Source organism: Phalangium opilio, unplaced genomic scaffold (genome assembly GCF_054372755.1).
Source record: "Phalangium opilio isolate 3A_F unplaced genomic scaffold, DU_Popi_V2 ptg000009l_1, whole genome shotgun sequence".
Taxonomy (NCBI): Eukaryota; Metazoa; Arthropoda; class Arachnida; order Opiliones; family Phalangiidae; genus Phalangium; species Phalangium opilio.
Genome location: NW_028324146.1, coordinates 2,881,844 through 2,895,787, shown reverse-complemented (window position 1 = coordinate 2,895,787; position 13,944 = coordinate 2,881,844). Strand labels below are relative to the sequence as shown.

At 36.6% G+C, this 13,944-nt stretch overlaps 1 protein-coding gene across 16 annotated transcripts in view; it reads left to right on the top strand.

Moving 5' to 3' along the window:
- LOC149713162 (uncharacterized) overlaps window positions 1–13,944 on the top strand; it is a 44,759-nt gene that overhangs the window by 24,322 nt on the left and 6,493 nt on the right. For 6 of the 16 annotated variants that reach the window (XR_016370763.1, XR_016370762.1, XR_016370758.1 and 3 more), the window contains one exon: window positions 1–13,944. This exon is cut by the window's left edge. Coding sequence is in view for 1 of the 16 variants with exons in the window: in XM_089846590.1 (XP_089702716.1) it covers window positions 13,476–13,913 (438 nt within the window). In the remaining 15 variants the exon portion in view is untranslated. The other 10 variants (XR_016370760.1, XR_016370771.1, XR_016370770.1 and 7 more) reach the window with 10 other exon arrangements.

The following is a 13,944-nucleotide window of genomic DNA, read 5'->3' as shown; positions in this document are numbered from 1 at the left end:
ATGCCAAATCATTTTGACATTGATTTGTACTTTAGACAAATCAGCACTCATGTTGAATACATGAGATGCAATTACGAGCCCTGTTTTTCTCAGGAAATACAGCTTCCAGATGGGAAGCCTGTATTTTCAATCCTACCTCAAAACAAGTTCGTCCATTTCGGTTTTTCACAGAGTAAAGACAATGGTAGAAATATCTTTATAATAGCGAAAAAATTTTTTATTTAAACGAAATATGTCCCATTGCAATGTTATGAACATTATTTTTTAAAAAATCTGTAATTTATCTGGTTAGGCGTTATTTAAATCAACACCGTTCCAAATAAAAAAATAGTTAACATAATAACAACCGGCAAATGCTAAACTTTAACCTCGCATATCTCCAGAATCGGATTAAAAATGGTAAATAACAGTATATTTTACGTTGGAGAGATTTAGTATAACTACCCCAAGAAATCATAGTTAAGTCACTCATTCCTCACTGAGAGTTTCCCCAGGATCAACGCAATGATTTTCTACCTCATTGCGGTAATAATCAGCGCGAGTAAAATCGTTTTGGCAGTCTTTCTTGGTGCTGTTTTCATGGTAAGCCCCACTATATATTATTTTAATCACTACATTTGAGTAAAATGTTCGGAGAAGAATTAATATGGGTTTACAGGTAATCCACATTCATATCAAAGTTTGGAGAAAACTACAGTGACTTCTTGGTGCTTCGAACCCGGATCGGTAAGCCCACAGTTTTTGAATGCATTATTTTAATCAGTACATTTGAGTAAAATGTTCGGAGAAAAAAAAATATCCAGGACTGTGGGTTTACAGATATCTATTCGCAAACATATCATCGAAAAGAAACGCTGCTGTTTTTCAGCATTTTCGAGATTTCTTCAGTCATTTTTGGAATAATCCACGTTGAAATTCCTGTTCGAATACACTGTAACTCTACGTATATGGTAAACCAAACTTCTTAATTGTATTAATCTAGTCTATTGTATTCCTAAAAACGCTTAGACGAACGTTAAATTAATTAAGAAGTTTGGTTTACAGAATGCAAAAACACTCACCGTGGCTTTCGAATTCAATCTCCAGCGCGGTAGAGCAAGTAATGTTATTGAGAATTATATTATAGAGTAGTTGAACAACTTTTTTCCCTCTCTCACTCTTATTCAGTGCGCTCGCCCTACACCTCCGTGGCGCGCTAAACTAGTTTGGATTACTTTCGCTTTCTCTCCGAAGTTGACTGAGAGAGTACGTGGGAGGAAATTTCGAACGGTTTAAAAGAAAATTCTTGAAACCATGTATAAATTATCAATAAAAAATGTTTTATTTTTACAAAATTACTTATTTGATTTCGGTACAGAGTAAAAATTCATACGGGTGACACATTTTTAATACTCGTGACTTAAACAAAATAACGATTCGGCTAACCAATACGGTAACAAAGTTACTTTCTTTAATATCTCGTAGATGATGTGACAAATAAATAATAATGGCGAAAAAAATACGAGTAGAAAATATATATCGTTTGTTAGCAAGGCTATAACGAATGACATAGGGATAGTAATCGGCATTAACAATACCAAAAACACCGCGATAGGATACTTTGACGGTGTGTTTAAAAGCATAATTACTATAATACTTACGGATATTAATACATGCTCAAAACAAAAATCAATTGGAGCATCTGGTGAACCTTTCATCTTGTCCTGTTTTATCGATGAAATGAGGCTTTTCACCAAAATCCGTCACTTATAGTACACTTGTTTACTTTGGGGGCGTGGTTGTTTACTTTACTCTTAAATTGCAGGGTTTAACTACTAACAACAAGCGTCCCATCAATCGTACCTTTCAAAAAAACGTCATGTCACGTGTACGGGTGTTGTAGGGTATGGGTAAATGTATTAAAAGCGTTTGTTTTGCGATAAATATATTAGTTTGGAAACATTGTTGCGATAAGATGAACTGTGAAAAATCTCGTTTGAAAACTTTTGAACAAGTTCGTAGTAATAATGTTAAACCCTCGGACCTAACGCGAGATGCTTTTTACTGTTTGAGTGATGCAATCAACGATGGTGTACGATGTAATTTCTGCAAAATTACTTTATATGATTAGAAAGCTAATGATAATGTAAATGAGGAACATCATAAATACTCCCCGGAATGTCAACATTGAAAAAAAACAAATTCGATAAAGAATGAAATAAAATTTGTATTGATTTACAACATGATCAAAAACTAAATTTTACGATAGTGGTAATGACTACCTAGATATGCAGACATCCAAGATGGCGGCCATGACGTCATCCCCAAACTCAAACCAAACTTCAACCAACATAATTGGTGCCAAGTTAAAAAAAAACTTACCTAACAGACTACTATCAACCTTGTCGACCATGACGTTATCCTCTTAACTCAAACCGAAACGTAGACCTAAACCAAAACTAAATTATAAATGCTAAACTAAATTATAAGCGCCAAATTCAAAAAATAACCTTGAGCCCCACCCTTAACTATACTATTAAGGAGGGTGTCAACAATTTAATGCATCCAAACAAGTCTGGACCTGTCAGTGCTAGACGAAGTTACACACTTACACAAGTACCCCGTTTAAATTTTTCCAGAAAATTTGTGAGGACTGCTATTGTTTGTCGCTAGGAGCTAATTTTCGGAAAAGAAGATTTCTTTTTGGCATCGTCAAGAGGCCAAAAAAATCTTCTTTGAGATAAGTCAAACCAGTTTTTTTAAGTTGTAAGTTCTAAAGTTAATTAATACAACACAGAGTTTAAAACAACAGATATTTACTTTTTTTGAAATATACATATATGAGTAGGAATGTATGGAGGGGGATTTGAATGGCTAAATGGGCTCCCGGTGTTCCCTTGATGGTGGAAACATATGGCGAGGCCTTATTTATTTATTTTTGTTGAAAAGTGTAGCTCCTCCCCCATCGTCGGCATAGCCATCTCCTGAAGGCGGTAAATATCTAGTCGTTTCAAGCTAGGGACCGAGCGGATAGAGGGTGGAGTTAGCAGAAGAATTTTGACTTTTTTGGTAGCCAATGAAAATATTTAAGCGGGAAAAAATCGTACTTCGTCAGTCTATGACGTCACTAATATAAAATAAGCCACGCCAGATGTTTCCAAGATCATTTCACGCCTATTACGATTTGACTTTAGCCATTCCAACTCCCCTCCATTCATTCCTGATATGAGTAATAAATAAATACATAATATTTATTACAAAATAATCAATGTCTAGTAAAGACAAACAAATATCTCTTAAAGAGAGCATTGTCTACGTAGACGACGTATCGTTATTTGATGAATAATCACGATCTGTCGAAGAACGTCTAGGTCTGGTTTCTAATCGATCCCGAGATCGACGCTCAATTCCATAAAGCGTTAACAAAACGTTGACTATTAACCCATAGACAAAAATGAAAATAATGCACAACATAGTAGCCGGGATAAGATAAAAACTGCCATTTAAATAACTAGGGAGTGATATATATATATATATATATATATATATATATATATTCGTAAAATACTAACCAGGAAGGCAGTATTTCTGATTGGTTCATACGAGTCCTATTAGGCGGAGTCAAGGTAAGGAAAAAGTAAATAGCTTATTTCATTGGATAAGTATTTTTTTTTCTATTAAGGATGAACTAAAAATAAACCAATAATTGAAAGTCATATGTCGGAGAAAAAACACCAATATACGAATTAAGATTTTTTTAATGACAAAAAATAAAAATTAAAATATACAATAAAAATAAAAATAAAAATAAACAATAATATAAAAAATAATCAAGCACATTAAATTTAAACGATCTGTTAAAATCATTCGAAAATAATTTACGTAATACTCAAAATATTCAATGTGTTTTAAGCATTCAACAAATGATTTCGTACTGTTTAATTGAATTTTTAAAATCTTTTTAATGCATTGTAAAACAAAAATACAATAATAAAAATGATATATATTTTTTAGAAAAAAGTTAATATATTATTTAGAAAAGAGTTAAAGATTTGGAGGAAAATGAAATATGTCCGCCCATCCCGTATTCCACTCGTCGGGATGGTCTCGACAGGGGAAATGTTGGTTTATATCGGGGAAGTAAAAACCCATTATATGTTTATACCGGGGACAGGATAGAGTCGAGCAATAGTACGCCCTTACGAAACTTTTAATGTTGGCTATAACGTCCTATTTTTACAAGCGCAACATGGATCGAAAATCAGAGAAGAAGATTCTAAATACATAGCTATTTTTACTTAACTGTACTTTTAATGTTAAAATTAAAATTAAAATATCACTTACCCTATAGAAGCCTCTTCTTTAGGTAACTGTTCGGCAATTTCTAAGGGTACTTGGGTTCTATAAAATCGAAAACACACTTAAGAAACTAGAAGCTTAAAACAACTAGTAACTTTTATTTTAGCAGCACGGTCTAAACTAGAACAAATTTACAAACATTCGCTCGCGTGAAAGGCCTGAAGTATTACCTAAATTTTACCCTAGATAACTGACCAATTGTGAACTGAATTCAAATCAGGTAATTTTGAATACCATGCGTGAAAAGCGTTCTAAATGAAACCCAATGTAAATATTTAATTTTTCCACCATTGAAATAATTTAGACCAAGTTGACCTCGCTTAAATTATTGAAGGCAATTCGTTACGAAGAGTAGTTCCAAGTTATTTCTCCCGAAAGAGAATCATTAGGCTTGTTTTAATTGCTTATTTTGTTGTTTAAACTGTAGATTTTTTTAAACTGTCTTCTAATGTGCTGGGTGAAAATGCTAATGCATCGCTGTGTTATGTCGTCCAGTATTTATAGGAAGCTGTAATATTATCCGCTTTTGAAATCATCACACGAGACACAACATTCTACCGCATTACTGCTCCGGTAAAATTGCGTGTTTCTTTGAAAATCCACAGTTATAAGGTGGGGTATTCGGAGAAAATTAAGCAAATGAAGGTCGTTTTATAGCGTACTATACCATTTTCTATTAAATATTTTTGGTCAATTTAAATTTTTAAGCGGGTTGAAATTTAATAAACGAAAGGTAGACAGCTGTTAAAAGATATATTAATCAAATACTTTCTTAAACACTTCAGGCTAAACTAATTTCCAGGCATTTCTTTAAAAAATGAGAACAGGTTTTCAAAGACCTCTTGCCTGTTCCCGCTATTCAGAGAGATTATTAAAGTTTTTTTAAACTCCCAGACATCAAGATCTGTCTTATTTTAAAGTAAACTTTAAAGTTATCAAGGTAATTTGGATGGGCATTAATACGTCTTGCATCAATTAGAACCTTTTTTAATGTATACATTTGCATGTCAAAATACAATTACCCAAATAATAAAACCATATCTTATAAACTAATATGTATATTAACTAACTTAAAAAATTAACATAGAAAAATAGATATAAAATTAATCAAAAAATAAAGTTTATTAATCAAGATCTTGAATAGACGTCTTTTATGGTCCAACTTGTTATATCGGATTGAGGGTTGAGAGATAAAACCTGTGTCTTGGTTTATGAGGGTCAAAAGAGGGTTTAATCTGCCAAGAGCTGAAGCCCCGAAAACAAAAACAACGGCATCCTTGTGTTGAGATTTAACCTAAATTTTATACAGTAACATTCAGTCAAAAATGTACACCTATTAGACCGAAAAATACTACAAATTGAGAATTACCCGTCAATCATTTGCCCACTCGTAACAAGGTCATATGTCTTTTACACGGTACTTAAATTCACCGCAATGTGAACAAACGTTCCGTGCGCCAAGCAGATGCCGCTGTTCGTTACGAGTGGCAAATCAGATATATTTTTTACACTGCACGAGAACACATTTTCTAAAATGGTCACAGTCGCGCGTTGTGCAAAAAGTAATTCAATTGTCCATAGTCGGGCACGTCCTTCAGCGTGCCTTCGCAATGCGGACAATAAAGATGACCGTTACGGGGCATGGGGGCATAACCTTGCTCCTTAATGATGTCCACAAAGCTATCGACGCAGGCCCTAAATTATCACAAAAGTTTTAGAAAGAAATACATATAAATATATTTATATCAAATATATTACTTACATTTTTTTGAATAAAAGCAGTCCCAAGACGAATCAGAATTCCTATTAAAAAATATTTCACCACAATTGTATTATCGCAACTACTCTCTGTACTATTTAAACTGGAACTTATATATAATTACGCAAAGTTAATTATAACCTAATTCTAATATACTACAGAATAGATTAACAGCTATCGTTCCGGGGGTTGTTTATAGTTGTGAAAGATTGGGTTAAGCTGACAAAACGCGACGGTGAAAAAGGTGTTTAGAAATGAACCGCAATGCAAACTGGACATGGATTTTTTCCAGGATTCTATGCTGGCGAAATAACCGCAGCCAACATAAATCTTCCAAAGCATTAAAGGTATAATCGACGGACATATCGTATTGTATTTCGTAGGTTTCTATTCTATCGCGATCTTTTCGCTCCTTTACGCAAAATTGGTTTGAATACCAGAACTTGTCCGCGTTGTGGTTAAACCACCAGCTAGTGAAGATACCGTCGTTTTGGACTTTAAAAAACATATGCTCCTGGTAATTAGAACAACCCCTGACCAGAGCGTGGAGTAAATTCGCGTTAGGTCGGTAATGGTGATTATATACGTCTTGAATCATAAAAACTAAGGAAGAGGCATTGTACGCTCCTGTCAACCTACGCCAAATGTTCCTTTTCTGCGCGTCCGTATAAGTATTTTTATCCCAAACGTCTCTAAATAAATCATCTCAAGTAAAGTCCTTTAAATCGGGATTGTCGTAGAGTTTTCTATATCCATATCATCGAGCGACGGCAAGGAATTAAATTAGACATTACTTACAAGTGTTCAAGAGCTTGTAAAGCGAAAGAGAGCGTCTAAAAAATATTCGCATGAAGAAAGCAGCGAGACTCTGGTCTTTAAATACTCAAAGTAATTGATATTAGATACGCCCAAAAATACATTTTATTTATCATGGAGTTGATACTGAAGATTAAGAGACATATTAGCATACCTATCTATATAAAAAATGGTATAAAAAATACCCCCTATAACCTACAATTAATATTAATTTACTTAGATTTGAATTATGTTGAAAAAATAATAGTTTCTCCCAAAATAACTTTGGAAACTTTAAAGAATGCGAGACTGACTCGGTCAGATTCATTTTGAATAATAAACATTTTATTAATGTTGACATGTTATTTATAATCATTAAACAACATATATTTAAACAAATAAACAAAAAATAAACAAAAATATTAAAAACAAAAATACAATAAACCCAAAAACCCAAAAACCCTTAATAAACACAATTAAAAAAATATAAAATATTTAAACAATATAAACAAAACCCTTTTCACCCAAAAATCCCCTATTAATTAATTGCTTTTAAAAAAAATTCTTTCAAAGTCCGTAATCCGTTGCCGAAACCGCTGGGCATTCAGGAGGTCAAAGTTTACGCGAGACTCGGAGGGTAGGCTGTACACACGCACTACAGTAGCAAACACGACGGATGAATGCGCACGCGCACTTTTTCGTTTCCCGACCGCTCTTCATTGGTGGCTGGGCACGTTTGGATCAGATGGTCGTAAACATCCGTGCCCTTGCTGGTCGGGAAGTCGGGAAACCCCTGACGCAGTGGTTTGTGGTTGCACGGTTTTTTGGAAACCATTGGACACGATGGACTGTGCTTCCGATGTTCCCTCGATGGATGGTCCGTGCAACGCCACTGGTACAAGGCGTTGGTCGTCATTCCTTAGACCATTCTCTAAGACCGGCTGCCCCGGAGATATTGATCGAGTCAGACGACGAGTCATTTGTGCAGGAAGTCCTGCAAAAAAACATCGTCGGGTCCAAATGTATTGAGGGCTCCTTTCGCCTCCGAAAAGAAGGGCAGTACTACGAGACGAAAGTCCCCCCACGCCAGGGGGATTTTTACGTAGACGTCGCGGTCTATAAGTTTCCGGACATTAGAAACTCCCAGCCTGATAAGGTCTGGGAGTGCGATCACAAAAGACTGAAAAGTCTTAAAAAAAAACAACAAAGAAGGCGTTAAATTTTTTAACGCCTTCAAGAAGCTGGTGGAGGTCGTCAAACAAGACGAAGAAGCCAAACAGCAGCCGCCCAGCAAAGTACGTATCTATTTAACAATAAATTTACAAACCAAAATTTTTTCTAATTTTTTATTTCTGATAGAAATTCAAAAAATGAGTTCGAGCAGCAGCAGCGGCCGCGACTCGGAGGGTAGTGAGAGGGAGGAACACGCGCAGGTATACCGTTTCTACTCAATTGAGCGGCAGATTGACAAAACGAGTCGCAAGTGGCATTGTGAACAAATCGATTTGCGTATAGCTTTCAAAAATCTGGAAGACATTCCAACAAGAGATTTTTTTAGAATTTTTCGAAAAATTCTCGACGAAGTTATACGCAAATTAGTAACCGAGAACCCGGACTATAATCGAGTTCGATTTGTTTTAAGCTCCCCCGGATTGACGACCCCCGTAAATATTAAATTTATAAAAATTGACAAATTCACCAGTAAGCGAATTATGCGCACCATCTATAGAGTGACGCAATCTAGCCGGGACTTTCCCAAAAAAACCCTTACACATTTAAACAACATTAAAAAACACAATATAAACAAAAAAACCCTTTTACCCCAAAAACAATTCCCCTATTAAGTAATTGTTTTTTTAAAAAGTTACTTTTCCAGTTCCAGGCAGCGTTGTCGAAAGCGTTGGGCGTTGAGCCATTTAAAATTTACGCGAGACTCGGAGGGTAGGATATGAACACGCACTACAGTAGAAAACACGACGGATGGATGCACACGCGCACTTTTTCGTTTCCCGACCGCTCTTCGTTGGTGGTTGGGCATGTCTGGATCAGATGGTCGCAAACATCCGTGCCCTCGCTGGTCGGGAAGTCGGGAAGCCCCTGTTAAAGAGATAATTTCATTGGCTAGGTTAATTAAGGTGGAGCTAAAAATTAAGTCTATAATTATAAGTCTGAAGAGAATATACAAATATACAAATAAAATTTTTTTTAATAGCAAGAAAAAAGCAAATAATATATATACAATAAAATATAGAATAACAAAAAATACTTATATAAAAAACCCACCACCATTTAAAAAAAAGACTTGACACCGGTCGAGCCGAACCCCCCACTGCCGCGTCACGTAGGGGTCAAAGTCTAGAAACAACATAAAAAAATGTGTTACATGTTTAACCCTAAATTAAAAATAAAAATATTTACCGCCGTTTCCACCGGTCTTAACAAAAGAACCGGCGTAACTATCAACTGGGCGACTCTATCGTCCCGCCGAACAGAGTAGGGGGTTTCCCCTACGTTGGCGATGACCACTTTTAGGGGGCCACGATAGTCGGCGTCTATTATTGTTAAGAAATATTATACGTTTGGCATTATAAAATAACTAATAAACATACCTATAGCCCCCTCGGCAACAAACAGCCCATGGGCCGTCAAGCTGCTACGGCCAACAATGCGACCGTAGCTGTTCGCCGGCAGCATAACGCCTAACCCAAGTAGTAGGGACTATACAAATTCGCATGGATCCAAGATGGCCGCCACCCCAAGATGGCTGCCAGACCCTCATCTACCAAACCCAAACCAAACTTTCCAGACAAGTCTGGACTAGCCCGAGCTCCTGCCTGTTAGTTTCAACCCCCATGACATCATCTTCTTAACTTAAACCAAAACTAAAGCTATATTCAACCTTGACTGTTAGTCCGAACCAGCTTTCTGTAGGCCTAAAGTTGATAAAAACACAGATTTTAAGCCATCAGATATTTACTTTTTATAAGATGTACAGATATGCGTAATAAACAAATACAAAATATATATTACAAAATAGTCTACAACCAGCAGGGATAAAGAAACATGTTTTAAAGAGTTCATTTTTCACGTTGACCCCGTATCGTTATTTGACTCGGAAGGGTGATCAGTAGGGGAACGTCGTGGTTTATTTTCCAATTGTTTCCTGCTTCGGAGCTCAATTTCGTAAAGAGTTAACAAAACGTTGACTATTAACCCGTAAACAAAAAAGAAAATGAGGCACAGCATATTGGGTCTGTTACGATAGTAAATGATATTAAAATAGCTAGTACGTGCTATATGTAACATACTAGCGAGTTAAGCGACAGTTCTAATTGGTTCCTACTTGTCTTATTAGGCAGCGAGTAAGTAAAGAGATAATTTCATTGGATAGGTTAATTAAGGCGGAGTTAGAAAATAAGCTTATAATTATAAGTCTGAAAAGAATAACAAATATACGAATAAAAGTTTTAATAACATACAATATATGCAATATATACAATAAAATATAAAATAACAAATATTTATATAAAAAAACCCACCACCATTTTAAAATAAAGACTAAACACCGGTCGAGCCGAACCCCCCACTGCCGCGTGACGTAGGGGTCAGAGTCTAGAAACAACATAAAAAAAACGTGTTACATGTTGAACCCTAAATTAAAAAACTTAAAAAATATTTACCGCCGTTTCCACTGGTCTTAACAAGAGCACCGGCGTAACAATCAATTGGACGACTCTATCGCCCCGCCGGACAGTGTAGGCGGTGTCCCCGACGTTGGCAATGACCACTTTTAGGGGTCCCCGATAGTCGGCGTCTATTATTGTTAAGAATTATTATACTTTTGGGCCTTATAAAATAACTAATATCCATACCTATCGTCCCCTCGGCAACAAACAGCCCTTGGGCCGTCAAGCTGCTACGGCCAACAATGCGGCCGTAGCTGTCCGCCGGAAGCATAACGCCTAACCCAGTCGACACAATTTTGATACCGTGAGGGTCAATTACGGTATCGACTGGACAATATAAGTCTAGACTGGCCGACTGGGGAGTGACACGACGAGGAGTAAGCGCTGCCGGATGGATTTTGATGACAGGCAGGCAGGGCAAACGAGGAGCGGTGGTGAAAGACATTTTAAAGAGGTACTGTTTAAGTCTTTAGAAAAATAACGTTGTTCAACAACTGATAACTTTCATTTTGAAATGCGGAGTTTATATACTAAACTATCGAGGTCAAATCTAATAGTGTCTAGCCAATACTTTCAAGATTCTTAAAATTCAATAAATAGCTAAAAGTTAATTAGATATATAGGCATAAAATTAGAAATCTCTCCGAGGTCTAAGTTTTTTTTTCGTATGCAAAAAAAGTTGTCTAAGCATGTTTTAGTAGTAGGGACTATACAGATATGCAGACATCCAAGATGGCCGCCACCCCAAGATGGCGGCCAGAACATCATCCACCAGACTCAAACCAAACTGTCCAGACAAGTCTGGACTAGCCCGAGCTCCTGCCTGTTAGTTTCATGACATCATCTTCTTAACTCATCCCTGGCTTGCTAACATTGGGTGTTACCCTTTTTTCTCTGTAAGCCTAAAGTTAATAAAAACACAGATTTTAAGACATCAAATATTTACTTTTTATAAGATGAACAGATATGCGTAATAAATAAATACAAAATATATAGTACAAAATAATCAACAACCAGCAAGGATAAACAAACATGTTTTAACGAGTTCATTTTTCACATTGACCCCGTATCGTTATTTGACTCGGAAGTGCAATCGGCGGAGGGCCGTTTGGGTTTATTTTCCAGCTGTTTTCTGCTTCACCGCTCGATTTCGTAAAGAGTTAACAAAATGTTGACTATTAACCCGTAAACAAAAAAGAAAATGAGGCATAGCATATTGGGCGGGTTACAAAAGCAAATGATATTTAAATAGCTAGTACGTGATATATATGTAATATAATAGCAAGGAAAGCGATATTGTTGATTGGTTCCTACTTGGCTTATTAGGCGGGGTGTAAGTAAAGAGATAAATTTCATTGGATAGGTTAATTAAGGCGGAGCTAAAAAATAAGCCTATAATTATAAGTCTGGAAAGAATATACAAATATGCAAATAAAGATTTTAATAACAGATATTATACAATAACATTAAAACAAAATAACAAAAATATATAAAACTAAAATATTTACATAAAAAAACCCACCACCAATAAAAAATTACTAGACGCCGGTCGATCCAAACCCCCCATTGCCGCGTAACGTAGGGGTCAAAATCTAGAGATAACATAAAAACATGTTACAAGTTGAATTCTAAATTAAAAAACTTGAAAATATTTACCGCCGTTTCCACCGGTCTTAGCAATATAACCGGGGTAACTATCAATTGGGCGATTCTATCGCCACGCCGAACAGTGTAGGCGGTGTCCCCGACGTTGGCGATGACGACTTTTAGGGGTCCCCGATAGTCGGCGTCTATTATTGTTAAGAATTATTATACTATTACGCATTATAAAATAACTAATAAACATACCTATCGTCCCCTCGGCAACAAACAGCCCTTGGGCCGTTAAGCTGCTACGGCCAACAATGCGGCCGTAGCTGTCCGCCGGCAGCATAACGCGTAGCCCAGTCGACACAATTTTGATACCGTGAGGGTCGATTACGGTATCCACTGGACAATATAAGTCCAGTCCGGCCGACTGGGGAGTGGCACGACGGGGAATAAGCGCTGCCGGATGGATTTTGATAACAGGCAGGCAGGGCAAACGAGGAGCGGTGGAAAAAGACATCTTAAAGTGGTTGGGACTGGTGTTTCAGAAACAGACGTTAAACAACTGATAACTTTCATTTTGAAACACGGGGCTTATATACAAAATTAGCGAGGTCAAATCTAATAGTGTCTAGCCAATACTTTCAAGATTCTTAAAATTCAATAAATAGCAAAAAGTTAATTAGATAAATAGGCATAAAATTACCAAAATCTCTCCGAGGTCTAAGTTTTTTTCGTATGCAAAAAAGTTAACTAGGCGTGTTTTAAATAATTCAAACGAGATCATGTTATATAAAAAAACCCTTTAGCGAAGGTTAAAAAGAAGTTACTTTGATAGATGCCTAAGGGGACAAATATTATTCGTATGCAAAAGCTTGTTTAGCCGTGTTTCAAATAATTAAATTTGAATAATTCTCACGAGATCGCTTTATATAAGAAAAACAATTTATTAGTGAAGGTTAAAACTAATTACTTTGGGAGGGACGGAAATTGTTTTGTAACATGATTTAAATCTAAATAAATGTATATTAATATTAAACTAGAGAGGTTATTTTTTATATAGATAGATATATTAAGGTCCTCTTTAATCTTTAGTATCAACTCCACAATGAAAAATGTATTTTAGGTTAAATTAAAAAAATAGCGTATCAGACATAATTATATTTTTTTTTAAACTCTTAATAAGAATAGAATAAGGTTGTGTTATAAACAACCATGTCTGGGCCTGTATTCTAAAAAAAATGGCCCTGAGATTCTGGGTATAAAAGCTCGAGCATTGGCATTGGATTTTCACAATCAAACCAGCAGTCATGAGTCAATTTCCTCAAAGCCAATCTTTATTCGACTCGCCACCATCGTCACCCGGGGCTCGACCAGGAGCAAGTAGCGGCCAGCATAAAATACCTCAGTTCTTAAAACCGGACCCTATAGAAGTGCTGATCGATTCCGACGACGAGACGTTCGTCCAAGACGTGCTCCAGAAACACGTCGTTGGCGTTAACGGAATTGAAGGGTCGTACCGGCTGAGGAGCGACGGCCAGTACTTCGAGACAAAAGTCCCCCCGCGAAAGGGGGATTATTTTGTAGACGTGAGTGTCTACAAATTTAAGGACATAAAGGACTCCCAAGCCGACAAGCTTTGGGAGTGCTCCCACAAACGACTGAAGCGAGTCGTTGACAGCAAGGACAAGGACGCCGTCAAACTCCTCAACGCCTTCCATTCGGTTGGTGGAGGACATAAAGGGTGACGCTCAGGCCACGCAGCAGCCGCCCAGCAAA